This window comes from Geotrypetes seraphini, chromosome 4 (genome assembly GCF_902459505.1).
Source record: "Geotrypetes seraphini chromosome 4, aGeoSer1.1, whole genome shotgun sequence".
NCBI lineage: Eukaryota > Metazoa > Chordata > Amphibia > Gymnophiona > Dermophiidae > Geotrypetes > Geotrypetes seraphini.
The window spans coordinates 284,681,770-284,708,512 of record NC_047087.1 but is presented as its reverse complement, the minus strand read 5'-3'; the positions used below and the strand labels follow the sequence as shown (position 1 = coordinate 284,708,512).

The following is a 26,743-nucleotide window of genomic DNA, read 5'->3' as shown; positions in this document are numbered from 1 at the left end:
TCACAGCAGCTTAGAAGTCCCACTAGATGTTCAGAAAGCAAAACATCCCAAGTGCTGACTTAGATGGGGGTTTGGTTTTCTTTGACATTTATGATTATGCCCCTGTAATGGACATTGGTACACATTAAAGGCTGTGTGACCTATTTTGCACCTATGGACCAAGTGGCACTCAGGCTCGGATGCTCAAAAAGCTGCCAAAAGTTAGTCATCAGCAGGTGCCTAGATTGTGCCTACCAGTGACTAACTTAAGGGTTTTAATTGATTCTAAATGGTGTGATAATTGGTCATGTGCGATGAGGTGTACATCCTGTCTCGGGAACCAAGGGCTCCTTGTCCCCTTTTGGAGCAACCCCTGGGAGGGGAGATATAACTGGGGGAACTGCAGTCCTGCTGTGGATAGAGTAAGAAGGCGGTGGCAGGTCCCAGATATCCCCTATCCTTCCAGTTTGGGTGATTGCTGATAAAAGAAATCCCAGAAGGAGAGTGTGAGCTAATTTGCATTAGAAGAACCTAATTTGCATATGTGTATTTTTAGGTTTCTGAGTATGATTTTGGGGAAGGTTTGAAGAATTTGGCTATAGTATCCCCTAGCCAAATTCTTCAAACCTTCCCCAAAATCATACTCAGAAACCTAAAAATACAACCTCCACCCGGGATCAGAATATTGCTTCCCTTATCACTATGTAAACAACCTCCTTCTGTAACCAGAATATTCCGTCCCTCAACATTATGTAATAATCTTCCTAATTTGTATGTATTGCTATTGTTATGTAAAATTGTTATGTATATGTTATATATCTGATATGTAAACTCCCTGGAAATGTCCAGTTTTCACCCAATTTTGTAATCCGCTTAGAACCGCAAGGCACAGGCAGAATAGAAATCTCTAATGTAATGTAATGTAATGTAATGCTTAGGTGCAGAGAAAAAGGACTCAGAAGCCATGTAAGAGACCCTCACAAATGGGGAAAATCCCCTCTTTCAGGTTAGAGGGTTCTAAAGAGTCTTGGACTGAACTGAAATTCACTCACACTAAAGAAGGTGATAGACACTATTCAAGACTCTCCAGAGAAAATAGCACATTGAGAAAGTCCTGGGAAACTGGGACTTAAGGGCAGTCCTCAGGAGGAGGAATGCTGGTGTGAGCCTAACTCCTGGTAAGCCCTCAAGACTTATTCTGACAGGGGGTGCAGGGAGCTGTGCATTGGTAGAGCAAAAGTGACTGGTGGCAGGAAGGTCCATGGGGACCTATGCACCAGCAGAGTGAGAACACATGAGGGTGTCCAGATCAGCTGAGAAGGACAAAACCTCAGCCTTCAGCTTCAGGTAGGTGGCACAGGAAGAGGGAGCTAGCTGAGCGAAGGGCCGGACAGGACTGGGACATTCACCAACCAAACCACATCACACTATTAAAAACCAAGTAAAACCTAATAAAAAAATTAATTGTTGCTAGGCGGCCTCCAGAACCGGTGATTAGCATAGCCTAGTGACATCAAAGACCATAAATCAGCATGTTTACGGGATTCTTTGTCACTAGGCAATGCTAACCATGATTCAGCAAGGTCCCTAGGCATTGAAAATGTAGGACTGTAAAACCCTGGCCTACATTTCTGGCACCTAAGGTCCTTGGGAGCCATGATTCTGGAAGTGGTGCCCGTTAGTGATTGAAATATGGCAGCCGCCCGTTTTGTTGGCACCTGCCACAGTAGGCACTACTTACAAAATCAGGACCTTAGTGCATGCTAATGTCCATTAGCACACACTAAGCTTTAGTAAAAGGGCTCTAAATTTGGCATTTAATGCATATAATTTTAATTTAGTAAATAGGCCTCAAAATAAGCAAGATATTTGGCTATTGGCAATGACATATAGTAGACCACAACTTTTATTGGACCAGCACAACACAGATGTCATAGTGTAAATTACCCCCCACTGCAGACTACGTGCTTCTTTAGTACTGCACTTTAGCATGCAGAGATTTTGCATAGCACAAAATACATTCTCAATTACAACTCTTACAAGACAGATTCTTTAGGGCATAGAGCAGTTGTGCTCTATAGTTTCCAGTAGGGTCAAATGCCTTAGAGACAGGAGTTGGGGATCACTGGCCCGTGCGTATCCAACACATTCTTTGTGCTCCCCTTCATTAGAATTCAGTGTCCATGTAGACCGAGTACTTGGGGCTGATACTAGGGATGACCCCCCTGATTTTACACAGGACACCTGAAATGTGTTGCCAACCCCACTGAGAGACTTGCCAATCCAAGGAAAAAGTGGAGTCATGTTTTCCCAGCATGCACTGCGGAAGGAAGTCGAGGAAATGCAAAACAGGATTGGGTCCAGCGCACTGTTAAGGTACCAAAGTGGCAGAGAGAGATAAGTCTTTAAACAGGTGTACACCTTGTAGACATGTGTATTCCAATTATCAATATAAATTTGCATGAGTGATGATGCAGTGTCTGGAAAATTGCAAAGGAAAAATGCCACCACCACAGCACCTGAAAAGAAAAAACCAAAGCTGTTCATCTCCTTAAACCATAATGTTTAAATAAATTCAAAAAAATTCAGCAAGGATAAGTCACTAGCGGCCATCATTCTTCCAAAATCAATACTAATTTACATGTATTTATGTGAGAGCAAGGTGGAAACCAAATATATTAAGCAGGTTTTACCCATCTGGTACCCAACTGTCATTATTATCATAGAAAAATAGAAGACGCAGTAGCAGGCTTGATGCATTCTCATCAACTTGTCCTCAATCCAGACAAACCACTGTGTGCTGGATTTTTGGTTATTCTGATCCTCCATTGTTGATTCCATCTTTGTTTGGTGCTCCTGTGGTGGTTTGGTGTGGTTCATTCTTTCAAATACTTAGAAGTAATTATAGATTTATCGCTTACCATATATAATCGAATATAAGTTAATCCGAATATAAGTTGAGTCCTCCATTTTTCCCCCAAGAAGGGGTGAAAATGGTTGACTCGAATAAAAATTGGGTGGCTTAATATTCAAGTGCCCTACCCTGCCAGGATCTGCACCCAGCCCCTTCCCTGTCAGGCTCTGCACCCAGTCCCCTCCCTACCAGGCACTGCACTCAGCCCCCTTCCCTCCCTCTCTCCCAGGCTCTGCACCCTGTCCCCCCCTCCCTGCCCTATCCTTCGTACCTCTGCTGCTGGAATCCCTGGTGGTCTAGAGGTGTAGTGGGCAGGAGCGAGCTTTCCGCGCTCCTGTCCCGCTGCTAACCCATCATTCTGTTATGTTTGCTGCCTTTTACTGTCTTCCCCCATTAGCAAAACTAACCCAAATCATATTTATCATAAATACAAGGAATAGTAATATTTATTTAAAAAATTTATATATCGTTTAAAACTAAATGGATTACATAATTTACATATACAATATTAAGGACAAAATAGAAACAAATACATAATAAAATACACATGTAATAAAATGAATATACATCCAATCCTCAGGAAATGACCATGGTGAAGTTAGTAGAGATCATAGATAATTCATCAATCTTAGTGAAAATATCTTAAGAAAAAAGGCATCTACAAATAGCTGCATCTTTAATAATTTTCTAAACCTACCCTTTTCACAGCAATTTCGTATCTGATCCACCAGGGAGTTCCATAGCTTAACTCTTCAATGAGTCTTGGGTTCACGGGCGTCTTCAGTAATGCTAAATTATCATAACGCAAAGATCTTGTTGGTGTATAACTGAGAATATTACTTTTAAGTAGTTCTGGGATATTTCCATACAGAAATTGATGGCAAATCATCACTGCTTTATATTTATACAAATCTCTAACACATCATTTATCCAAGAATCTGGACAAACAAAAAAGTCTCAATTTTTTGTTACTCAATGATTTTCCATTTTGATATAACGGAATTGGAAACCCCAAGACAACAAACTCTGCAGCATGCAGTGCAACACTGGAGACACACTGAGCATATTATAAATATCAGAGATCTTATCTGCATTTCCCAATGCTGACATTTTCCAATTACTAAACTTCAACTCAAGTTTCAAGTTTATTAAGTTTTAATATAACGACCATCGACGGGCACCTGGCCGGTTTACATTGTTAAAAATGAAAGGTTAAAAGTAAATTATTATTTTTTAAAAAGGGGGGGGGGGGAGGAGAAGTGTAAACATTAATTGGACAAATTACAAGTACAGCTTGAGAATGTGGGGGAAAAGGAAAATTGATAAATACATCGGTAAAAAGAAAACAATTTAAAAAAAGAAGGAAAGATATAGATAGAAGATTATTGCACAGGTCCTGGACCTGTTGGGCCACCGCGTGAGTGGACTGCTGGGCACAATGGACCTTGGGTCTGACCCAGCAGAAGCATTTCTTATGTTCTTATAGGGGAAGGGTATAACATCAGGGGAGGGGATCGCTTCTTAAATGCGGTTTGTGTTTAATTTGCTGGCTGTTGGAGAAGAAATATTTAAATGCTATGGCAGTGTTTTTCAACCTTTTTTGGGCAAAGGCACACTTGTTTCATGAAAAACATCACGAGGCACACCACCATTAGAAAATGTTAAAAAATTTAACTCTGTGCCTATATTGACTATATATAAAGTAATTCACTTGAGTGCCACCGCCGCCATCGGGAACAGGCCGGCGCCAAGTTCTCCCTGCTTCTCTTCCCCGCGGGGCCGACCAACTCTCGCCACCCGTCGTCAATTCTAACGTCGGAGAGGACGTTCTAGGCCAGCCAGGCAGCGATTGGCTGGCCCAGAACGTCCTCTCCGACGTCAGAATTGACGCGAGTGGCGAGAGTTGGCCGGCCCCACAGGGAAAAGCAGGGAGAACTTGGCGCCGGCCTGTTCCCGATGGCGGCGGTGGCACTCAAATGGCTAAAGAGCCGCAGTTTGCCGGCCTAGGGACAACACTGGAGGGTGGCCAGCTGTGCACCCCCTTGGGACGTAAACCCGGGGTGGGGCAGACCGCTCCCCCACCCTGGTATGCCACTATCTGTACCTCACTCCCTCCCTATGACCAAAAATTCTCCTTTCTTCTATTCCCCATGTACACAACCATCTCTTTCCCTCCCTTCCTCTCTCCAAAGTCCATGCCTTCTGTGTCCAAACACTCATTCCCTCCCCAACCTCAGCATCTCTTTCCCTCCCTTCCTCTCTCCCAAGTCCATTTCTTCTGTGTCCAAAAACGCATTTCCTCCCCCACCTCAGCATCTCTTTCCCTCCCTTCCTCTCTCCCAAGTCCATGCCTTCTGTGTCCAAAAACCCATTCCCTCTCCCACCTCAGCATCTCTTTCCCTCCCTTCCTCTCTCCCAAGTTCATGCCTTGTGTCCAAAATGCACTCCCTCCCCCCTTTTGTGTTCCGTGTTTGCCTCCCAGCCCATCTTTGCAACTTTCTCAGCAAAACGAAGCTCAAGCCGCGAGGCTTGTCTTCTGCTTCCTGCCTGCCCTGCCGCGCACAAATAGCCGAACGGAAGTATTCTCCGACGTCAGCGCTGACGTCGGAGGGCAGGCTTTGCTTAAGCCCTCCCTCCGACGTCAGCGCTGACATCGGGGAACGCTAGCGATCGGCTATATGTTAGCTGCAGGGCAGGCAGGAACAGAAGACGAGCCTCGCGGCTCGAGATGTATTGAACTCCGCGGGTCCCCCGTCCAGCTCTCTCCTGTCCACGTGGGGCAGACCGCCCCTCTCCCTAGACTGTGGCCTAGGACCCTGGGGGAGCCCGGGCCCCCTGTCAGCTCTGGGCCCCTGAATGCAGGACTGGTGGTACTGCCCTGATGGCGGCCCTGACCGTACGGCACACCTGGCAACATCTCGCGGCACACTAGTGTGCCGCAGAACAGCGGTTGAAAAACACTGTGCTATGGTATGCGTCTTTGAATAAAAACATTTTTAGTTTAATCCTGAATTTGTCTAGAAAATTTTCAAGACGGAGTTGAAGTGGCATGGCGTTCCATAAAGTAGGAGCTACAACGGAAAAATTAGTTTTCCTAGTGTAATAGAATTCTTTAATGGAAGGTATGGTTAGTAGATTCTGATCAGCCGATCTGAGAGTCCTGGAAGAGCAGAAAGGGATGATGAGTTTATCGAGGAAAGATGGAAGACGCGAAAGTTTGATTTTGAAGACCAGCATTAATGTTTTATAGGTGATATGGTGCGTAATGGGTTTTTTTTTTCTTCTTTTGTTGTGTAGGCATTTTTCTAATCACATTGGTTTCAATCTCTCTAGTTTCTGCTCTCTTTCTTCACTATATGGTACTATTCTCTCCCCATCAATCACCTAACCTCCAAGTCTCTGCTTGTTCCCTCTTTCCCCAGTTTTCCATCCTCCCTTAATCATTTGGTCCATATTAGTACCCCATCCCTGAGTATATGGCTCCCTCCTATCCCAAGATCCAGACCCTGCTACCCCGCTTTCCTCAATACAAATTTTGCCTTCTCTTCACCTTCCCTTCATGTCTGCTTACAGCACATTACTCTCAAAGCAGGGTTCCTATTCAATAAAGAAAAGATGAGATGAAGGTTGGGCTGGATAGGAGCCCTCAGCTCTTAAAATAACAATTCCTAGCCAAGTATAGTGGGCCTAAAGCCAAGCAAAACCAGGATTCTCAGTTTTTGACCAAAACAGCAACCATAATTTGAAGTTAGATTTCGGCTGAAACTGAACTCCCTACCTAGCTACTCTCGCTGCTATTACTGCCTCCCAGCCCCCTCCCTTCCCACCACCTGAAGACCCTCCCTGGGCAGTGGTGTAGCAAGGGTGAGAGGCTCCTGGGATGGTGGTGCCCCTCCCCTCTTCGCCCCCCCCATCCACCCCCAACTGCCATGCGTGCCACATCCCTTCCTCATGCCTCTTTAACATTCCTGGCATGAGCAACAACCCCAACCTGCTGCTCGTGCCAGATGTCAGTTCCTACGCGCGGATCCAGGAAGTGACGTCAGAGGAAGATCCAACACTGGTGTGAACAGCAGATTGGGGTTGCTGCTCGCGCCATGAACGTTAAAGAGGAACGGGGAAAGGGTAAAGGGGTCAGGGAAGGAACAGGGGGAGGGAGAGGAGGACATATGCCAGTGCCCCTACCAAGATGGCGCCTAGAGCGGACCACGCCCCCCCCCTTACTACGGGTCCACCTTTAAACCTCCTAGTGGTCTAATGGGTCTTTAGAGCAAGGGTGATCCCCAGTCATTTTTGCCTCCATGGATTCTACAACTGATAAGGCTGCTGAGATGCCCCGCAGAAGCTTCATGTTCTAAAGTAGAAGCAAAAGTTTTCAGAAGAAATGGAAATCAAGATTATTGCTTTGGAATCTGATTTAAAGGCAGCCCAGGAGAGGCTTCAGAGAAAGAGTGGTTGGGAGCAACCAATGCAAAGCAGCATCCTGCGAATGGAAGAAGACGAAGCCTGAGCCCCAGAGAAAGAGTTTCATGATGCCCTGTTGGGGGGCTAAGGGAGGCCAGCCAGAAGATGGGTAACTGGAATGACCCTAAAGAAGGGGACTTGGCATCCTCTACAGCAGGAGTGTCCAACCTGCAGCCCAAGGGCTGCATGTGGCCCCATGAAGTATTTTGTGTGGCCCCGGTCGAGGGCAATGGAGTGTTTTCCTCTCTTGCCCCCAGGTGTTTACCATCTTGCCGGCTCCCTCCTCTGTCTTGTTGCAGAGTTTGCGCGTTTGTGTGGCCTCAGAAAAAAAATTTTCGGCCAGTGCAGCCCAGGGAAGCCAAAAGGTTGGACACCCCTGCTCTACTGGGTGCTTAAAAAAGTTACTGCAGGCATGCACACCTGGTGGTGGGAAGAGGATGAAAAGTGCCACAGTGGAGTTCTCCAAAAGTGGATAACCCCTGGGGTTTGTTCACTATTACCCTGCATCTAGGCACCAGTATGCCAGTACAATGGCAGCGGATTTGAAGGAATCCCTGTCTAAAAATGCTCCCTGGATGAAGAGAAGTGAAGTTCCCCCCCCCCCCCCAAAAAAAAAAAGAATAAATACCACTCACAAACTTAAATTATCCTTTCCTTCATTAAAAGGCATTTCCCGCGCAGGAAAACTAGGGACCTCCCTCCCCTTCAGACTCACTGAGCTCTGGAACAACCTTACCTCCCCCCTCCGGACCCTGAGCTCTCTCCAACTCTTCCGCAAACATCTGAAAACCTGTCTGTTTTCAAAAATGTAATACTTACCCCATCTTTGGCATCGTAAGCCCCCCAAACATCCTTTCTTTATACCCTTTAACCTTCATTGGAGTTCCTTTCTCTCTCAACTCCTGTAAACCGTGCCGAGCTCTACGATTGTGGAGATGATGCGGTATATAAACCCAAGGTTTAGTTTAGAAGATGTGGCCTGTCAGAGTGATATTGTTCCTATGGATTTCTTGCCAGATGAAATACAACCAAACCATACTAAATGGATGCCCCTGGAGGAAACTGTCTTTGGGCCTATAATGGACTTAGCAGGAATAGTTACAGTAGGCCTCAAAGGCCAAAGCTACAATGAGGGGCAAGAGACCTGCTGTAAGGAAAATGAAATCCTCAACTTCTGGGAAAAAGAACTACTGTATTTTTCGTTCCATAAGAAGCACCTCACAATAAGATGCACCCCAGATTTAGAGAAGGAAAACAAGAAAAAAACCCATTCTGAACCAAATTGTATACTAATATATACCCGACACCTTTAAATTCCGTCCCAGCCCCCCCAATCAATCATCATTTTTACATACCCCCCCCCCCAGCACCGTTAAATTCAATCCCAGCCCCCAGCACTTTTAAAATTCTGTCCCAGCAACCCCCCCTTACCCCCGGTGGTACCTTTAAATGCTGGAGATCGGTGGATGGCTGCCTGCTGCTTGTTGGGGCCCGCATCACACAAGCGCGTTAATGCCTGGGCCTGGACACTTCTCTAATTGGGCCGGTCGCTGGTGCTTCGCAGGGCTGCTGCCTGCTGATTACCGGCACATCGGGGCCAGTGCCACCCAAGCGCGCTGCTGCGTGGGCGGGCGCCACTTCTGAATGACTGCTCAGTTCAGGCATTAGCGTGTTTGTACACCGTAGGCCCCGACAAGCAGCCGGCAGCCGTCCACCAACCTCCAACATTTAAAGGTACCGCTGGGGGTTGTTTTGGGTTTTTTTTTATATTCGCTTCATAGGACGCACCCTTATTTTCCCCCACTTTTGGGGGGGAAAAAGTGCATCTTATGGAGCAAAAAATACAGTAAACATAAATAAGACGAACATGGAAAATGGTGAAGATTTAAATTTGAAAGTGATAGAATAGAAGTTGTAAAGATTTTTAATCTCTTGGATTCCTTTGTAAACAAGGAAGCAACTAATAGTGAAGAAATATGTCGTAGAATGGCACTTGGTCATCCTACAATAAAGGCTTTTGACAAAGTATTTAAAGGCAAAGAAATAACACTCAAAACGAAGATCAAACTTGTCCATGTACTCAGTGGTTAATTTTAGATGTGAAAGTTGGACATTACTGAACTAAGACAGAAAAAAGATCGATTCTTTTGTACTTTGGTGCTGGAGGAGGATTTCACGCATGCTGTGGACCACCAGAAGAACTAATAAATTGATTTTGGGCGAGATTAAACCGACTGTCACTTGAAGCCCACGTGATGAAGTTATGGCTGTCTTATTTTGGCCACACCGTTAGAAGGGAGAGATCATTGGAGAAAGACATCATGTTTGAGAAGATTGAAGGAAACAGGCGAAGAGGATGCCCTGCAACTAGATGGCTGGATACATTGAGGATAACTATGGGAATGACCCTGGAGGGCCTTGTTGGACTAGTCCAAAACTGACTTCTTTTTGGATCTGTAATTCATTAAGTCATTAGGATTCGAACCTGAGTCGATGGCACCTAACACACTCATATATGTGCAATGACCATCACTCAGATATCATTGGTTGAACACTTAAACAAAGGGGGAGAGTGCAGTTAAAAGCTACAGCCTCAGCACTCTGGGGTTGTGGGTTCAAATCCACACTGCTCCTTGTGACCCTGGGCAAGTCACTTAATCCCCCTGTTGCCCCAGGTCCATTAGATAGATTGTGAGCCCACCAGGACAGACAGGGAAAAATGCTCGAGTACCTGAATAAACTCATGTAAACCGTTCTAAGCTCTCCTGGGAGAACGATATAGAAAATTGAATAAATAAATAAAATACAGTATTTAAAACCTCCTATATATTCAGCGTTGCCATCCAGATAGGTGGTAGTGCTAACTAGACACAGACAGTGGTTGCAAAGCTGCTAAACATACAACGCAGTTGACGTTAGGACAGCATTTTTTCTGCCTTAACTTATATCACATAGCTATATGGCTAGTGGCTGAATATCTCTGCTATTCATATAGAAAGACAGAAAGCTCTTGCGCACTTTAGCCCTCATTCTATAGCAGCTCACTTAATGTTAGGTGCCAATATGCATGTTTAAGTTATAGAATACTAACATTTACATGCATGTCTGTCACAGTTACGAGCCTAAGTGCTAGTTGTGTAATAACTGGTATTCTATAACTTTAAGCGTGCAACTCGCTTGGTGTGTACATGCAAGGGAACGTTCACAGGCGGAGGCGCATGGATGTGTCCTGCCTCTGGTTCAATGCAGCCATTCATCTTGCTAAGGAGTGGGAGCTGGTTTGAGTCGTGGCTCGTGGCTTGTGGCCAGCGTGCTGTTTATGGGACGATATTGGAATGGATGTCAGGAGCATGATAGTGCAGTAAAAAGCGCCAGTTTTTCGTATGATTCTGGGTAATTCTAGTTAGATAATTCTGTGTTAGTTAAGGACCACGCCCAAATAGAAGCGTACGGAAAAACAGGTGAATAAAAATTTGAATATAATGTAGCTAAGGCCAGAGAAAAACACACTAAGGATTAATATAAGGGAAAGCATAATAATATCTGTGTATGTACTTTGCTGTTGAGCCAAATCATGGTGGAAATCATGATTACATGATTACATAGAATCCAGTTTGGGTTCTCTGTTTGGACACCATCTTGTGCCAGTGATTAGTTTTCTGCCTTCTTTGTCCTCTCTGAGTTTTTCCCGCTCCCAGCCTCGTAACACCAGATGTGCTTGCTTTAGACTGGTAAAGAAGGATAACGTGTCTCAAACTGAATTGGATGTAGTTTTGAATGAAAATTATGATTTATTGAATGGAAAAGCTTGGCCAAGCAAAGAGTGAATGAAGCAAAGTATAAATGAATATGACTGGAGTGATGGCTGTGACTATGTTGAACAAAAGGAATAAGTTTTGAAAAAACATACTTTATATATTTTAAACCTGAAGAAACACTAAGGAAAATCCTAAGGCAGCATCTGGAAGTAATTAGAGTCAGTCTCAAGAATAGGAAGAAGGGGGGCATTGGAAGCCCACGCTTCAGGGAGAGGAGAGGGGGATTTGCCCCCCCTTCCTCCAGAGTAAGGTTTCTGTGTAAGGCTGTGCAATTTGAACCTGTCAGCTTAGGAAGAGTTTTTTCCTTTAGGGCTGAGAATTTCTCAGCACCATGTTAATAATTATAGATTCTCTTGAATGTTATAATGTTAATTCGGAAATCAAAAGTAATTTTCTGAAAACTCTGTATAACTTTTAAACATGGCGGAATGTTTCTTTGTCTAAACTTTAAGACCACCCATAGAAATGTTATTGGTCGTCAAACTTGATGATGTCACTAAACCAAAAGTTATATAATAGAATGTAATGAGATAGAAAAACGAGACCATTGTGAGAAGGCCAGCCTTTGGCCACGATGATGATCTTCCATGAGCGCAATGTAAGCAATTATGCTGTTCTTTTGATCTAATAATGGAAAAATAGAAACAATAATTCAATAAATCTTGGTTATAATTTAAAAACCTTGCGCTGGTGTCAATTTGCATGTATTATTGTTTTCAAACCTGAAGCTTTCACAAATGCGTCAATGTCCCTTGCTCAGGTTCCACCCTTTTGACATCAGAAACTGTGCTGATAACACCTGAGAAGCAGTGCTGTTTCATTTGAAACTGTCTTACCATCCTGCTATCTGTGCTGGGGTTTGGGTCCTGCCTCTGGCTAAGTGCATCATTAGAATGTGGTCAGTGCTGGATATATTTGCTTTATTATCTCAATCTATCTTGCTTTTAGCAAGGAAGCCTCAGCCCCACCACTCCACCGCTGTATATCTTGTAACTGCGGGAAGAATTATGTGGTGCCTCATCATTGGCTGTCCCTTCTAATGTTTTTAAAGTGCCGTTGTGTCATTATTTATAATAAATAATCCATAAATATCTCAAGTATAATAATTAATAAAGATAAGGTGCTTAAATACTTAGCTTATCTTTGTCATTTATCTCAGCCAAAGAACCTGGGAGTGTGACCCGACATGTTTCGCTCACTAGGAGCTGTCTCAAGGGTCTCCCAAGTAAACTGCTGTCATCCGACTCCACTGAACTGTGCTGTTTTGGAGAAGTGCTTGTGAGAAGTGTTTTGGAGCTTGCTCCGCCTTTTGACATCAGAAACTGTGCAATAAGAATCAGGTTAACATCTCTCTGACTGTCACTGGCTAACATCTTGGCATGAGTTTCCTGCTGCGTTGCCTGATATCTTCTTTCCAACAGCGGGTGTGGAGGCTAGCTTTGCTCAGCTCTTGACGTCAAATGCGGAACTTTTATGTTTAAATCTTTTTATTAGTTTCACAAAACATATACAATATACAAGTACATGGTAAAAAACACAGTGGTACCTAACACCCACCCCCACCCTCACCCCCTTGGGAACAGCTACTTAGTCGTCCTGGATCATGATGAGCGTTTCAGTTCAAAAGTCTGCTTCTGGCAGTAGGGGGTTAAAGTAGAACAAAAAGGCAACCAGCAACGAAGGAACAAAGTGCCAGTCTTAGAGTCCATATCAATGATGGCCTGGCGTTTGTACCCTGCCAATTGTATCATCTGTATGCGCCAATGCGCCAGCGTGGGGGCATGGGACAACCAGCATTGAAGAATAGTCTTGAGTCCCATAAAGATGGCTTTCTGAACAAAGGCAGCAGCACCTGGTCGAACAGGGACCAACGCAAGTTTCAGTGTAAATAAAAACTTGTCTGTAAGCACCCAGGTACAGGTCCACATAGTTTGCATCTACGAACAAAGTTGTTTCCAGTAGGCCTGAATGTCAGGACAAGACCAAAACAAATGGACCAAGGTGGCCCTGGAAGCCGCACATATAGGGCAACTGTCTGTAGCACTAATATGTGCCTTGTGGGCTCTATTAGGTGCAAAATAAGGCCAAACCAGAAATTTATAGTAACATTCCCTTTCCGCTGCAGAAGTCAACAGCTTCAATGTGGAACTTTTAAATCGGAAGTGCCTAGCTACACACAGAATCAGGTTAACGTCCATCGGTCTTGGCATGAGTTTCCTGCTGTGTTGCTGACATTGGGTGCAATGCGTTGCCTGAGATCTTTCCAACAGCGGGTGTGGAAGCTACAGGTCCACCCAACTCCTGACGTCAGACATGGGACTTTTAAATTGAAAGTGCCTAGCGGAGCGCCGCTGTTCGGCATGCCGCCTAAGGTGCAAGTCAGAGGCACGCACCTTAGCATGCACCTTTGCGCCGCGACTCGAGCATAATAACTTCTATAACTTTATTTATTAGTTTTATACAATATATAAAACTAATAAATAAAGTAATAGAAGTTATTATGATACAGGATCCGTTGAAGACAATGCACATGAAGATTAGCGTTATGAAATTAAATTGAACGTGGAGTGGCGCATCTGAGGATCGAGTTGACAATCCTTTATGACTTGCTTCAAAAAAGAAACAAGTTTGATATATGGCTATTGATGAATGATTGTTGAGTAAAGGCTACACAAATAGAGTGCAGTTAGTTTGATTATATCCCATTATGGTTATGTCATATATTGAGTATCAAGATACCCAGAATTTATATGGACAATAGCATTCTTTTTGCCACCTGGAAAACTTTAAAATTTATTGATAATTTAACATCTATATCAGTACAACTATCCACATGTCAATCCTTATGGTTGAACTCTAAGATTCAAATTGGAGAGTCTAAGATCTTCTGGAAGCAATGGCTGCAGGCAGGTATACGTACTTTAGAAGATGTGTTATCAAATGGGAAAATGCTTGACTTTTCACAACTGCAACAATCATTTGGTTTCACAAAGTCTCAAGCATATAAATGGTTGCAGTTGAAGCAGGCCATTCAGAAGGGGCTCCCTGATTGGCGCAACTTAAAAAAATCAGTATAGTTTGCCGGGCCTATGCTTCCAGACAGATTTGCTAGGGCATCAGGCAGCCAAATGGTATAAATTAATATCTGAATAAAAAACCTAAAACTAGTCTAAGAGACATTTGGAGCATTGAGATAAAGCAACAAATTTCTGCTACTCAATGGCCACAGATTTGGACTTGGAGGATAAGATGTACAGCGACAGCATCTATGAAACAAACCTGTTTTTTTTTTTGTTACACAGAACTTTCTGGACCCCTGTTCATTTGCAAAAGTTAGATAGTTCTAAATCTAATAGATGCTGGCACTGTCATCTTGAAATAGGGACACTGGATCATTTGTTGTTCTATTGTCCTTTGATACTCAACTTTTGGATATCTATATGGGGACATATTAATTTGATTCAAGAAACTGCGGTTCCACTGTCGTATGAAGTGGTAATCTGTGTTATCTCCTACACCTCCATTAGATAGATATAAAAGCAGATTACTTGGTATAATGACTGGGGTAGCCATGCAAATGGTCACTAAAAATTGGAAGAATTTTGACAGATTAAATTTCACTTTTTGGTGGCATTCATTATGCTTGTGTTATAAATATGAGAAAATGAATTCTGAACAAATGGATAATAAATTGTTTAAACTGACGTGGGGTCCATTGACCAATTTTATTAATTTTAATTAAACGATTTATTCCCCTATTACTGGTTTGATTTGCACATCCAGGGAAGGGGGGTGGGTGGGAAGGAGAGGGATATTATATTAGGATTTGTTTATTAATTATATGTATGTACTGTTGTATGGTTTTATTGAATAAATTGGAATTAGGGTAGGTGGGAGGGGGGAGAAAATGGTTTCTCATGTATTTATTGATGGATGTAAGAGCTGTTTTTCAAATTACTTGTATGTATTCCTTTATGCACTGTGTTTAGACTGAAAAATTAATAAAGATATATAAAAAAAAAAAAGAAGAAAAAAAGGTGCGCTAACTGATTTAGTGCACGCTAAATGCTAAGACATCCATTATATTCTTATGGGCATCTTAGCATTTAGTGAGTGCTAAATCGGTTAGCGCACCTTAATAAAAGGACCCCAAAATGTTGAGTCATGGGAAAATTGATAGAGATCAATTTAAGCAAAATGTAATGGAGAGTTTATAAGGGAAGAAAGGAAGCATTAGTGTTAGTACTATGATAGATGATTGGAATAACTTGGTTGTAAATGCTTTAGATAGGATTGCACCAATTAAAGAGATGAAACTTGGGAAGAAAAAGATCTCTCCTTGGTTTGATGAGGTTCTGGGAAAACTTAAGAGAACATGTAGAAGGTTGTAGAGGAAATGGCAAAAAAAGAAGGAAAAAGCCTTTTTTTTTTTTTTTTTAGAATGGAAAGGGAAATTTAAAGAGTACAAAATTAAATTGTATAAAACAAAAAAGGAGTATTAAAAAAAAAAAGAGAATTAAATAGAAAATAAAAATGAAATTATTTTCAAATTTTTACAGAGCTAAGTTGGATTCTGTTACTTCCATAGCAAAAGAGTCTGTGCCTACTGCAGAAAAGATGGCAAGGGTTTTTTTTCAGTCTAAAGTAGAGATTGGGATATCTTTTTTTGAATCAAGTTCCAAAGGAATTGCCAAATTATGGTATATGCAATGAAGAATTAGGAATTGATTTAATTTATGTTGGGGTTCTTTTGCTCGGGTTTCAGAGGAACAGATTTTAAAAGTTTTATCATGCTTAATGAGTTCTTTGTCTGTATTTATTTTTCTACCATATGTTCATTATCTGTTTTCATTTTTCTATGTTTCTAAATAAAAATACATTAGCTATCCTATTATTAGGCTATCCAGTCTAGAAAATTTATTTTCAATAAACTTCTATCATAATTTACACTATCAGCTATAACATACAGTATTCCATCTAATAGAGGAGCATGTTATGTTGCTTACCCATGAGTTGCTGTGCCTTTTTTTCTGAGAGGGGACGACTTCGTGATTGGCTTATATGAGTAGAAGAGAAGTGACCTGCCCATGTTCCATTCAGGCCAATTTGCTGCCGCTGACGGTGATTCAGGTTCAAATGTTGGAAAATGAGTATGTGGAAGATGATGATGGTGAGCAAAGGCATGACAAAACAGAATATGCTGCGGGTTTGCACTATGCTTTTGTAGATTATGTAGGGTTTTTGTTCCAGCATTTCGCACACTGTAGAATCGAGGACTGCTTCCTCCTGAGTAATAGCAGTATAATCCAGGATGCACGCAGATGACTGACCATACACTATGGTGATGGGTATGGAAGTGATGAAAGACAGCAACCATATAACTGCCAACAAGTATGGCATGCGCGATTGTCGAAGGCCAGTAAAGGACCACATGGGATGGCATATAGCAATGTATCTTTCAGCTGTAAATGCAATGATAGTCCAGCTAGTGGCAGTGCAATACACTTGCCGTATCATGAAGTACAGCTTGCAGACCGGGTTAGTGAGGGACCAAGGGTAGTACTGCCAGAAATAGCGGTAGAGAGTAACCGGGATGGTGAGCAGCAACAAGATGTCAGCCAGAGCCAAACTCAAGAGGTAGAAGCGGACTGCGCTTACTCTCATGCGCCCATTTTTTATCAGGGTTAGGATACTGAGACCGTTGGCTAAGGTGCCAAAGATGAAGAGTACGCTGTAGAACACTGTGGCCGGAATAGCAATATAATTAGGTTCCTGACGCTGGGCACCAATGAAGAGACGATAGAGGCTTCCCGTTGTCACATTTGATGCCATGGTTTCATTCCACGTAGATTCATTGTCAAGCGCAATGTGCTTCAGGCACTCGTTGGAATAAAGAGTGCTCGATTTGTTCATTTTGGGTTTCAATGATGCGGTAAAGTCTTTCAAGATCAACTAGCTGTGCTTCTTCAGAACAGAAGACTGAGTGGCTATAGCCTAGTTTAAAACATGTCTTTGCTGAAGAAGATGCAAAGAAAGAAAGGCCAGTTCAAAACTATGCCGACCATGGGAGCAATATCCGGTTTCAGCAGGAGCTGGTCAAAGAGTACACAATATTTGCATATCTTATTAATTGAGAAGTCTGGATGTTTCATCTGTTTTTGTGCTTTATTCCAAATTCCAGTAATCTTTGCCAAACCAACTCAGCATCTGGGGCTACTTCCTGCAGGTCCTTTAATTGCATATAAGAAAAAACAAACCAATATTAGCATCCTGTCTCCAAAGACATCTTAGGTTTTGTAGCTGCTGATGATTTTTAATTGCCTAATAAGTAAACCAAAAGCATTAGAATACGACTCTTAGTTACATTTTAAAAACCTTTCCAATGGCGCTTATACTCCATAAGAGAGCTGTATAAACTATACGACTCACCATCACTTGGACTAGCAACTTCAATTCAAGGAAGATACCCTCTTCATCACATCATGGAGGTAATTCTGTAATAAGCTGCCAAAATTAGGTGGCATGTACACACGGAAATGTTGGTATTCTAGTCATATACTAGTGGTGTAGCAAGGAGGCAGGGGAGTGAACTACCCTGGGCACTGAAGCCTTTCCTCTTACCCCCCCAAAAAAAACAAACAAACAATGGGATGGGATGGGATTGGATGGGTCTCTGAAGAGCATGGACCTCCCACCCTCTCCCCCTTCAAATCTGTGCCGGCGGAAACAAGCTGTTCTACACACTGTTCTACCATATGTTTGCACTGGCGTTCTCCCTACTCTGATGTCACTTCCTGTTCGCGGGGTCAGGAAGTGACATCAGAAGGAGGGCTCAGCCAGTGCAAAGAGCAGGTATTCCAGCTCACTGTCAATGATTTGATGAGGTATGGGTGTGTGGTGTGACAATGTCAGGGAACAGCAATTGGGGGATGCACAGGGCAGCAATGCCAAGTACCTTTGCCCTGGGCACCAAACTCCCTTGCTATGCTACTGATGTGAACACATATGCATGTAAATAATAATCTGGCTATGTGCTGTTCTGTAAGTATGCACCTATATTCAATAGCATATACTTTACAGATAGGGGGGAGTTTGGGCAGAGTGCACACTTACATGTGTAACTTATAGACTAGCATAAGTTATGTACATATCTGTGCATATCTTCCACATCTAGGTATAAGCATTTATACCAACTCTGTGGCTGGTGTAAGTGCTCTTGCTTAAACACATATATACCCAGTTATTATTTTGTTATTTATTTATTAGGATTTATCACCATTTTTGAAGGAATTCACTGAAGGCAGAGTACAGCAAGAATAAGTCAAGCATAAGCACTAGACAATTACAGCAGTAAAAATATTCAAATTACAATAAAAAGTTAAGCAAAGCTAAATACGTGGCTGATGATCTTGAATGTATTTAGCTGTTCTATTAATAGTAACAGAATAATATAAGTCTAAAGAAGACTGAACAGATGAATTGATTACTTTTTAATTTATTATTTATTAAGTAAACCAAAGGGACTAATGAGGAGTCCAGTCAGTATGAGTCTTTTGACCTATCTGGTATTCTGAAGACCCTAAGGTTCAACACTAGCAATTCTTGTATAAGCTGGTAACAGCGTACTCTTTTATGATCAAATTGTGACAATTACATCATCATTAAGCTCTAAGTGATTACATTATAATGTCGACACAATATGTGATAAAACATTTTAGTAGACAGCACAGGGTGCAAGCAAAGAAGAAATATGTAGATAGGTAAGACAGAATAACGAGCAAGAAAATTCTTTAAAGGCACCGACTTTCCTTTATAGTATAGGCTTCAAATAAATGTAAGTTCTTTCTAGAATTTATTTATTATTATTATAATTATTAGGATTCAGCTCATACCTTTTTCAGTTGTAGCTCAAGGTGAGTTACATTCAAATCATAGGTTGCATACGCAGGGGTTTCGTCAGCCGTAAGCCTGAAGTCATTATGCCATTGTATAGATCCATGGTGAGACCACACCTGGAGTACTGTGTGCAATTTTGGAGGCCGCATTACCGAAAAGATGTGCTGAGACTAGAGTCGGTGCAGAGAATGGCAACCCGGATGATCGCGGGTCTCAAGGATCTCCCTTACGAGGAAAGGCTGGATAAGTTACAGCTCTACTCACTCGAGGAACGCAGAGAGAGGGGAGACATGATCGAGACGTTCAAGTATCTCACGGGTCGCATCGAAGTGGAAGAAGATATCTTCCTTCTCATGGGTCCCACGGCAACCAGGGGGCACCCGTGGAAAATCAGGGGAGGGAAACTGCACAGTGACACCAGGAAATTCTTTTTCACTGAGAGAGTGGTTGACCGCTGGAATAATCTTCCACTTCAGGTCACTGAGGCCAGCAGCGTGCCTGATTTTAAGGCCAAATGGGATAGATACGTGGGATCTATTCACTGAGTTGGGTGGGGAGGGGTCATTGCGGTGGGCAGACTGGATGGGCCGTGGCCCTTATCTGCCGTCTATTTCTATGTTTCTATGTTTCTATTCAGATATAGCCAAAAACGACAACCCTCCCCCTTCAGCCACCCTTTTAGCTGAATACTTTAAAAATAAAATTACAACTGCCATGACAAACTTTGCAGGAACCCCAACCCACCTAGAAGAGATCACAATGCCCCCCACAGAAAAAGAATCAACTGCAGCAGAAAGAACCTGGTCCCACTTCTCCACAATACAATGGTGCGACCTTAACAAACTCTATAAAAAAATATAGCTACGCAGCTTGCGACCTCAACCAATGCTCTCATACCTATTAAAAACCTCCAGCCTAAAATTCCGCACACTCCTCATGCAATGGATACAAACCATGCTCACAGATGGCCTTTTCCCACAAGACCTCTCCAAAATCATCGTCATCCCAATCTTAAAAGGAGCAACAGATCAACCATCCAACTACAGACCCTCAATTCCTCAATTCCACTATATGTCAAGCTAATGGAAAGCCTCGTAGCTAACCTCCTCACCAACTACCTAGAAAACCACAATTTACTCCACCCTACACAGTCTGAATTCAAAACCAACTTCAGCACTGAGACACTACTGGGCTCCCTTCTGGACACAGCTAGACAACAAATGGAGGTTAAAGGGTCTTGAACTTTCCGCAGCTTAAAATGGATTACTGTGGGACGTGCTTAAGCATTCTGCGGTAAGTTTAGGATCTCTACAAACTACCAACAAGCTAAACAATATTTTGTAATTTTTCTGGGAGGTGGCATGTCTGGGGCAGACAGTGGGTGTGTTTGAGTATATACATTATTGAGTCCTAACTGATTAGCACATGAGCTCTTAGACCCGGATTCTGAAAATGGTACCATAAGTTAGGTGTCAGTAGGTGCCTCGATCACGCCTTTCAACACCTAACTTAATTGCTTTAATTGGTTTTAATCGGTGCAGTAATTGATCATGCCATTTAAAACCAATTAAAAACTGAAGAAAAAAAGTAGACGTCAGGAGGCATCTACCAGGGTAGATATTGAAATTGTGCCTACAGCATGGCGTCTAGCCGCACCTAAGGTCACAGTAGGCGCAGTTAGAGACGGAGACGGCCTTAGGTGCCCCTATGAGCGATTCTCCATAAAAGTTAGGTGCCGGAAATGTAGGCCTGTAAAACCCTAGCCTACTTTACCAGCACCGAAGTTTTTTCTTAGGCGTCAGTAGCCGCGATTCTGTTAACGGTGCCCAAGCCTGAATGACACGGGTTCGGCCCCATTTTTGTAGGCTCTGTTTGATCTAGGTGTCATTTACAGAATCCAGGCCTTACTGCCTCCAAAATGGGCGGCGGCGAGTGCTCACATGATCATTCTTTTTTTATGGCCACACACGAATGGTGACATTAGCAAATGTATACTTAATTCTTCAAAAAAAACAAAACAAAACAACAAGCGCACTCGCTTCACTGAATGAGATATCCACAGATCCAAAATCAGTGAACGAAATCAATTCATTTAAATTAACTCTATCCCCTCTTCTACGAAACCGCGCTAGCGGTTTTTAGCGTGAGGAGCCGCACTGAATGGCCCGCGCTGCTCCCGACGCTCATAGGAACTCAATGAGTGTCAGGAGCAGCGCAGCTCCCTGTGCTAAAAACCGCTAGCGCGGTTTCATAGAAGAGGGGGTATGTGACTATATAAAGATATTGCCAGACATCATTAGCTAATAACAGGGGGGGGGGAAAGACCTCAGACACTCTTTCACCATGGTATCTAAGATTCCTTTTGCACCATCCAACTGGGGTCAGCGCAATCATAGGTCATAAACCCCCCCCCCCCCCTAGAACTTCATAAACAGTTATCAAAGGCAGAAATATTAAAGAGGTACTTATCTTTAATCTTCTGTGATCCCAATGGGGACCCATTTCACTAGCCACTTCATTAGGGGATCCAAAGGAGAAAAATGTTGATACAGTGCCTGCCAAAAAAACAAAGCATCAGCAATCCGTTCAACTATAACAAACCAAAATCAAAAAATGGAAATTCAAAATCACAAAACTCCCAGACATACCACAAAAAAAGTATTACGTGGGCTTACTCTGTGCCCATTAAGCAATGTGGGTGAAAATGGCACCACCTTATGACAACAATGTCGAGCGCCCCAGCCAATCACAGCGCACTGAGAGCAGTGACCTGAGAACCAAAGAAATGAGGGCTCAGATCTTATTTCTTCCACTTGTGCTCCTTATAACTTTGGGCAAGCCACTTTGCCCTCCACTGTCCTAGGTAAAAAAAAAACCAAAAACCCTCAAATGCTTAAAGTCCATTATAATGTAGGTAACCACAGGTTTGGAATGGCAAATAATTAAACACAGAAATTTGCGGGGCATTCAATAATTTATCTACCTCTATAGGAAGGAAAAAAGTTTTCATACCTTTCATCCACTTTTCCTGCAATGAATTTAACCTCTTCTGTTTGACCTTCAAACCAGGACATCACAGCTTCCTTGACATCTTCATCACTTGAAAACCACCATCACGGAGAGATTTCTGAGGGAGCCAGGTCAGGACTGTAGGGTGAAAGGTTCAGCTGCTGAAACCCACATTCTCAGATGGCAGCCTGTGATTGTTGTGACATTTGCATTGTCGTGGAAAAGCAGCACGCCTGCTGTGAGTTTTCCTCATCTTTTTTCGATGACTGACTCCCGCAAAGCAATCATTGTGTTGGCATAACTCTCCCCAGTTATGGTTGTCTTGTGTGGCATGAACTCCAGAACAGAGAATAACACAGGGAAAAAAAATCTGTCCCCTTCACCGCCCTGTCTCCGCCATCCCCTTCACTGCCCCGTCCCCACAGCATCCACCCTTCCCTCTCGCCACCTCATCATCCTTCAGCGGCCCGAGAATCTCCCTCCCTCCCCCTTACCTTCACGGCGGATACTGCCTGCCTGTGCCTGTAGTTGCGTGTGTGTGGGCGGAAGCTTCTCCTCTGATGCAACCGGTAAGGTAAGGGGGAGGGAGATAGATCTGGCCATAGTTAGGGAAGGAGGGAGGGGGGGCACACGTGATCGGTGACCGCACACCTTCCCTCCCTTAACTGCGGGGACAAAGCCATTCACTGCTCCACGGGGCGGTGGATAGCCTTGTCCCCCGTGCCCGCAGTGAGCACTTTTTCTCCCCCACCGTTTCAGCGGGCTACCCGCGGCTAACTGCCACCGTGTCATTCTCTACTGCAGAAGCAAAAGTCCTTCATCATCTCAGAAGACAGTTGCCATGACTTTGCCTGCAGAAATTTCTGTCTTGAACATTTTGGGGGCGGGGAATGACTTGTGCTTCCGTTGCATTGACTCCATTTTGGACTTAGAATCTCTGTGATAGACCCAAGTCTCATCTTCAGTCACCACATGATAAAAAAAATTCACTTGGTCTTCATGGAGCATCTCTAAGTTCTCCTGACAGCACTGGAGTCTCGTAGCTTCTGACATGGTGCCAGCATTCTTGGAACCCATCTTTCACTAAACCTTGGACATGCCCAACTTTTCATGAATTATTTTCCAAACTGTACCTGCTGAAATGCCCATTTCTTCGGCTATTCGGGGAAACCTTAATTCATCTGTCTGACAAAATTAAATCCTCGACTTTCTTGCATGTTTCTGTGGAAGTTGCTTCCACAGGCCGTCCAGTATGAGGGTCATCTTCAATGAACTCTCTATCCCACTTAAACTGCTTGCTCCAGAATTTTACTATGCAGGATGATGAGGCAGACTCACCATAAACAGCAGTGATGCATTCATGGATCTCCTTTTGATTTTTCCCTTCTTTTGTGAGAATTTGTATCACTGAATGGTGCTCCAAATTAAGGAGGCTCCTTTTACAAAGGTGCCCTAGCGTTTTAGTGCACGCACCGGATTAGCGCACGCTATAGCGTGCCCTACCCAAAAAACTATCGCCTGCTCAAGAGGAGGCGGTAGCGACTAGCACGCCTTTGTAAAAGGAGCCTAGGAGTTTCTTACTTGATTTGCACAAGGACTCTCCTGACATCCTGTCTCTTGGAATGCTAGACTCGCACTGAGTAACCTTGAGACATGTTACCACATGGGCAGACTTGTTTCAACACGCTTGCTACTTTCTTTCATACTCAAGTAGATAAGTTATTGAACATCCCTCATACAAGTTTTATCCTTTTCTGATTCAATGAAAAACCATTCCCAACTAGAGATCACCAAGTTAGAAAGCCCAACTTTGTATGTGACGGAGAATTCTGTTTTTTGATACGAGTAGCTATCCTACCCACTTTTTATGCTCCAAAGACATAAGGAATTATATTTAAAGGACAGCAATTATTCTTTATGGTGCCTATTTCCTACAAATTAGCAAAGATAAAGAGGAAGAAGGTGCAGATGCATATGAGGCTGAAATTAAAAGCAATTATTTGTATAGCAGTAAAGCACACTAGGGACAAGATAAACAATAGAAAAGAATTTTAAGCCCATCTTTCCAAATGATGTTCAAGGCAAGCTTACTGCACTGTTAGAATGCAAGAACAATAAGGGGCCTCATAATTTTTTTTTTTAAGTCTAAAAACCCGCCTAAATTGGTACTTAGACAATCTAATCGAAACGGGTTTCAGTGCTGCTGTATGGCCAGAGCTAAAAGGGGCATTTTTGGAGGCATGGTGAGGGCGGGATTTGGGCGGGACATGGGCCAACCTAGACTTAGTTGTACTGCAAGTATAACCGAAAGTTTAACTAGACTGCCTGGACAGAAGTTGCACATTGTGACTTAGGCCATGTAAAACCAGGTCTAAGTGGCAAAAAGGTATCCAAAGTGACCAGATAATCACTGCAGACACAAAGTACAGACCCCCACACACTGCCCCAGTGATCGCTGACCTCCCCCGTGCCACCATAAAAATTGGAATAAAAACATACATACCTGCCTCCAGAACATCAGCAGCTGGCATAGGAAAGCCTAGTAGAGCAGCACAGAGGTGGCTTTAGTAGTCTAGGGGTGTGTGCTAGTGAACCATAGAGGAGGACTCACGCCCATAAGCCACTCTAACCACTACATTTATGGTAGAACATATGCGCCCCCAAACCCTACTGTACTGCATATAGGTGCTACCTGCAGCCGTGAGAACTATTGGGGTTGTAGACAAGTAGGTCTAGTAGGTTTTGGGGTGTTTTGGGGGGCTCACCATGACCTATAAGGGAGTTATGGTGAGATGTTTATGTGGCACCCTTTTTGTGAAGTTCACAGCAGTGCTCTGTAAGGTGCCCCACTACTCTGTTGCCTTGTCTGGGTGTCCAGTCCATCACTTTGCTGGCCCCTCCCACGTCCAAAAGATTTGTTCTAGCCGTTTATGATTTAGATGAATTTTTGGATGAGAATGGGGTAATAAGATAGACGACTTAGCGGTCTAGATGATCAAACAGCTGGACGTACAATTAGACGATTCTCAAAAAATATATATATATATTTTGGGTGTATTTTTCAAGAATGGACTTTAGGCACTGCCGACTTTGGGTGACTAGCGACTTAGGCCCAAAACAGACTTAGACATTTCTTTTGATTATGCCCCTCTAAGCCTCTGCCCTAAAGAATATATGATCTAAGTAACAACTGGGAATGAAGAGGGGAACTATCTATGAAAATGGGCATTTAAAAATGTTCATCCCTTTGTGTTATGCGAGCATGAAAGTCCACACATTCTGGAACATCCCTATGTTCCACAATGCACAAGTGCTGCAGGCTGTCCTAGAGGTGGAGTTAGGGCAGGCATCACAGCAAAAGGTTTAGTAGGGATTTGCATTTGTTAGTGCATATTCGATTCTTCAGCAGGCCACAAATTTAACGCACATAAAATCATTCTGGCATGCATTAATCCAGAAATTAGCATGCATGAATTTGTTTAGCACATGTTTAAAAGTTTGAACCTGTGTTACTTTTTTATTTTTTTTTTTTTAACTAAAAGGAATGTCTGAAATGAAATGGAAAATAAACTCCAAAAATTGGGGAGGAGGTAAGGGAAGCTCAGACAAACTGAAAATGATCACCCTTTGCACATCCCTAGTGCTTAACTATTGTATTTTCAAAGTGTGCATAGGGGCTGGAATTTCATGTTTCAGTTCTTTCAGTACCCTGGGTTGTATACCATCCACTCCACATGATTTATTACTCTTTAACTTGTCGATTTGTCACAGTAGATAAGAACATAAGAACTGCCAAACTCGGACAGACCGAAGGTCCATCAAGCCCAGTATCCTGTTTCCAACCGTGGCCAACCCAGGTCCCAAGTATCTAACCAGATACCAAGTAGTAAAACAGATTTTATGCTGCTTATCCTAGGAATAAGCAATGGATTTTCCCAAGTCATCTCAATAATGGCCGATGGACTTCTCTTTTAGGAAATTATCCAAACCTTTTTTAAACCCTGCTAAGCTAACCGATTTCACCACATTTTCTGGCAACCAATTCCAGAGTTTAATTATGTTGCATGAAGAAATATTTTCTCTAGTTTGTTTTAAATCTAATACTTAGTAGCTTCATTGCATGTTCCGTAGTCCTAGTACTTTTGGAAAGAGTAAACAAGTAATTCACATCTACCCTTTCCCACTCAGTATTTTTCATACCTCAATCATATCACCCCTGAGCCATCTCTTCTCCAAGCTGAAGATCCCTAGCCACTTTAGCCTATCCTCATAGGGAAGTCATCCCATCCCTTTTATCATTTTTATGACCCTTCTCTCTATCTTTTCTAATTCTGCTTTATCTTTTTTGAGATATGGTAACCAGAACTGCACACAGTATTCGAGGTACAGCAGTACCATAAAGTGATACAAAGGCATTATAACATTTTCATTCCTTTCCTGATAATTCCTAACATTCTATTTGCTTTCTTATCCAGCACTGCACATTGAGCTGAGGGTTTCAACATATCCTCAGCATTGATACTCAGGGGTCCTTTTATCAAGCCACGCTAGCGGGGTTAGCGCAGACATTTCATAACGCACTAACCCCCGTGGCCGGCTAAAAAACTAACGCCTGCTCAATGCAGGCGTTAGCGGCTAGCGCGGCAGGCGGTTTATCGCGCGG

The 26,743-nt window shown here is 43.0% G+C and overlaps 1 protein-coding gene across 2 annotated transcripts in view; it reads right to left on the bottom strand.

Annotated features, from left to right (window-relative positions):
- Positions 1 to 1,290: 1,290 nt before the first annotated feature.
- Positions 1,291 to 26,743, bottom strand: part of LOC117358747 (neurotensin receptor type 1-like) — a 58,542-nt gene continuing 33,089 nt past the window's right edge. The window contains exons 1-3 of one of the 2 annotated variants that reach the window (XM_033940336.1): positions 17,605 to 18,462; positions 16,182 to 17,404; positions 1,291 to 2,498 (exon numbers count right to left, since the gene is read on the bottom strand). In XM_033940336.1, coding sequence (XP_033796227.1) covers positions 2,032 to 2,498; positions 16,182 to 17,088 — 1,374 coding nt within the window. In that variant the 5' untranslated portion in view covers positions 17,089 to 17,404; positions 17,605 to 18,462 and the 3' untranslated portion in view covers positions 1,291 to 2,031. Of the gene's footprint in view, positions 2,499 to 16,181; positions 17,405 to 17,604; positions 18,463 to 26,743 lie in introns of those variants that run through there. The other variant, XM_033940335.1, reaches the window with a different exon arrangement.